Here is a 2805-nt window from a genome sequence, read left to right on the forward strand (position 1 = left end):
GGCCCAAACAGGGAGAGGCCCCCAAACAAAAAAAAAAAAAAAAAAAAAAAACCACCTTTCTTTTCCTCTTTAATGTAAACTTTTAACGGGCATAAATCACAAGTATATAGCCTGATGAAAGAAAATCGGCTCGCCCTTCATTTGAAGTTTACTCTCAGATTCGTGGGGAGTGGGGGAAGGGAGGTGTTTGACACCAGCACCCCCAGGAGAGGGTGTGGCCCGCAGACAGGCTGAGGGTCCCTGCCCTGGCCCTGACCTCTGGCTTCTGATCCCGCGGCCTCCCATCCCCCAGATGGACGTGTACTGCTTCCTCTTCACCGACCTGCTCTTGGTGACCAAGGCAGTGAAGAAGGCAGAGAGGACCAAGGTGATCAGGCCACCACTGCTGGTGGAAAAGATCGTGTGCCGGGAGCTTCGGGACCCTGGTGAGGAGCCCGGCCCCGCCGGCCCTGGGCAGGGCCTGGGACGGGCGGGGGCCGTGGTCTCAGCCAGCACTGAGGCAAGCCCTTCCTAACCAGGGTCCTTCCTTCTCATCTACCTGAACGAGTTCCACAGTGCTGTGGGGGCCTACACGTTCCAGGCCAGCGGCCAGGCTTTGTGCCGTGGCTGGGTGGACGCCATCTACGATGCCCAGGTGAGAGCAGAGCGGTGGGCAGGCTGGCAGGGCAGCCTGGCGGGGACCACTGCTCACAGCCCGCTGGGGCCCTGCGCACCCACCCCCACAGAGCCAGCTTCAGCAGCTGCGTGTGCAGGAGCACCCAGGCAGCCAGCAGCACCTGCAGAGCCTGGAAGAGGAGGAGGACGGGCAGGAGGACGAGGACGAGGAAGGAGGGGAGAGCAGCGCGTCGGCTGCCAGTTCCCCTACCGCCCTGCGCAAAAGCAGCAGCAGCCTCGACTCGCAGCGCTGGTACGTTCGCCCAGGACCCCCCAGCAAGCCAGAGCAGGGCAGGTACTCCAGCCAGGACTCTGGACCCCGAGGCCATTAGCACTGGACAGGGCTGGTCACACCCGTTTCCTCTGAATGGCTTTATGATGTGAACCCAGTGGGGGTGGGGACGGGGGCTCTGTCTCCCACCAGAGTCCACGGGAGGATGGCAAACGGTTTTCAACTTGAGTGCCAAATCTCATAACATCAGTGGTAGCTGCCTGGAGCTGAGCTCGAGATTCTTAGACTGTATCCAACAGGAGATGCTGTGGTCGCGACAGACACCATTACTGATACCTGTGTTGTGGGCTCAGGTGCCACCTGCTCGCCACCTCTTGAGCCTTGAGCTCCAGGAGGGCAGAGGCTGTAGACTTCTGCAGTGCCCAGCATGGGCTGCACCAGGCCATCGCGGTTTCCTTTGGCTGGGCTGACTCTCCCCTCGGCTCCACAGTGTCTCGGATGGCTCCACGGAGACCCTGGCCGTGGTGGTGGTGGAGCCTGGGGGGATGCTGTCCTCTCCCGAGTTCGAGGGCGGCCCCTTCAGCTCCCAGTCAGACGAGACCTCTCTCGGCACCACCGCCTCGTCTGTTACGCCCACCAGCGAGCTGCTGCCCCTGGGCCCGGTGGATGGCCGCTCCTGCTCTATAGACTCCGCCTACGGCACCCTCTCCCCGACCTCCCTGCAAGAATTTATGGCCCCGGCCCCTATGGTGGAGCCAGCACTCCGGCCCCCAGAGTCATCGCGAGCCCCGTCACCCCCACCCTCGCCCCGCCTCCGCCGACGCACTCCTGTCCAGCTGCTGCCCTGTCTGCCCCACCTGCTCAAGTCCAAATCTGAGGCCAGTCTCCTCCAGCTGCTGTCGGGGGCCACCACCCGTGGAGCGCCCCCAGCCCCTAGCCGCAGCCTGTCGGAACTCTGCTTGGCTGCTACCGTCCCTGGCACCAGGACTCAGGGCTCCCCTCAGGAAGCTGGGCCCAGCTGGGATTGCCAGGGGGCACCAGGCCCTGGCAGTGGCCCCGAGCTGTCAGAGCTGGAGGGTGGAGCCGGCTGCCCAGCTGGGGAGCCCAAAGGACCCACCAGGAGGAGCAGAGAGCTGTCCTCGGGGGCCTCGCCCAGGGTCCAGCCTGAGCCCCCCCCAGGGACCTCTGCCCAGCACAGGAAGCTGACGTTGGCCCAGCTCTACCGAATCAGGACCACCCTGCTGCTTAACTCCACCCTCACTGCCTCGTGAGTGGCCTGGCCTGGGACAGGTGGCCCAGTGTGCTGGGGGCACTGTCATGGCGGGGAGCAGATGGCATTTGGGGACGGGTGTGGGAGAGGGAGCCTGAGACCAGCCTCAGCACCTGGTGAGGATGAAACAGTGGGCAGTGGTGAAGAAGAGGCCTGAGGATTCCGGTCGGGAGGAGAGGGTGGTTGGAGCCCCTCCAAATGCCTTCAGCCAAGGAAGGACCATCTCTCCCCTCCTCTCCACTGCAGGGAGGTCTGAGCAGAGGGAGGCTCCCAGGGGTGCCACTGACCAAGGGACAGCAGACAGCACGCCTCCAGGGGTGTGCCGGCCCCTGCTCCAGCTGCTGCCTTATGTGTGCCCCAGCCAGAGTGCTGGGCAGGTCCCCTGCCACCGCCCCCAGGGCCCAATTTGCACTTTGCCAGACTGGCTGGAAGTGGAGGAGGGCTCAGCAGAGGCCCAGGCCCAGGCTGCAGGGCCCTGTTACAGCCACCACTGTCACTAACCAGCCTGCGCCTCCGCCCCCCAGCCTAGGCAAGGTCCCTTGCCCAATACCCCCGGAGTCACCAGCTCCAAGCCTCTGGGCTGGGCTCCGGGGCTGGGATCCTAGGCAGCCCTTCCCACCTCCACCCTCATCTGGCCCCAAATGGAAAG

At 64.1% G+C, this 2805-nt stretch overlaps 1 protein-coding gene across 3 annotated transcripts in view; it reads left to right on the top strand.

Annotated features, from left to right (window-relative positions):
- Positions 1–2795, top strand: part of PLEKHG5 (pleckstrin homology and RhoGEF domain containing G5) — a 27034-nt gene extending 24239 nt beyond the window's left edge. For 2 of the 3 annotated variants that reach the window (XM_024756134.1, XM_024756131.1), the window contains 5 exons: positions 293–425; positions 519–634; positions 726–907; positions 1377–2153; positions 2403–2795. In XM_024756134.1, coding sequence (XP_024611902.1) covers positions 293–425; positions 519–634; positions 726–907; positions 1377–2153; positions 2403–2412 — 1218 coding nt within the window. In that variant the 3' untranslated portion in view covers positions 2413–2795. Of the gene's footprint in view, positions 1–292; positions 426–518; positions 635–725; positions 908–1376 lie in introns of all 3 variants that reach the window. The other variant, XM_024756132.1, reaches the window with a different exon arrangement.
- The last annotated feature ends 10 nt before the right edge of the window (positions 2796–2805 follow it).

This window comes from Neophocaena asiaeorientalis, unplaced genomic scaffold (genome assembly GCF_003031525.2).
Source record: "Neophocaena asiaeorientalis asiaeorientalis breed wild unplaced genomic scaffold, Neophocaena_asiaeorientalis_V1.1 scaffold1247, whole genome shotgun sequence".
In the NCBI taxonomy this organism is placed as follows: Eukaryota; Metazoa; Chordata; class Mammalia; order Artiodactyla; family Phocoenidae; genus Neophocaena; species Neophocaena asiaeorientalis.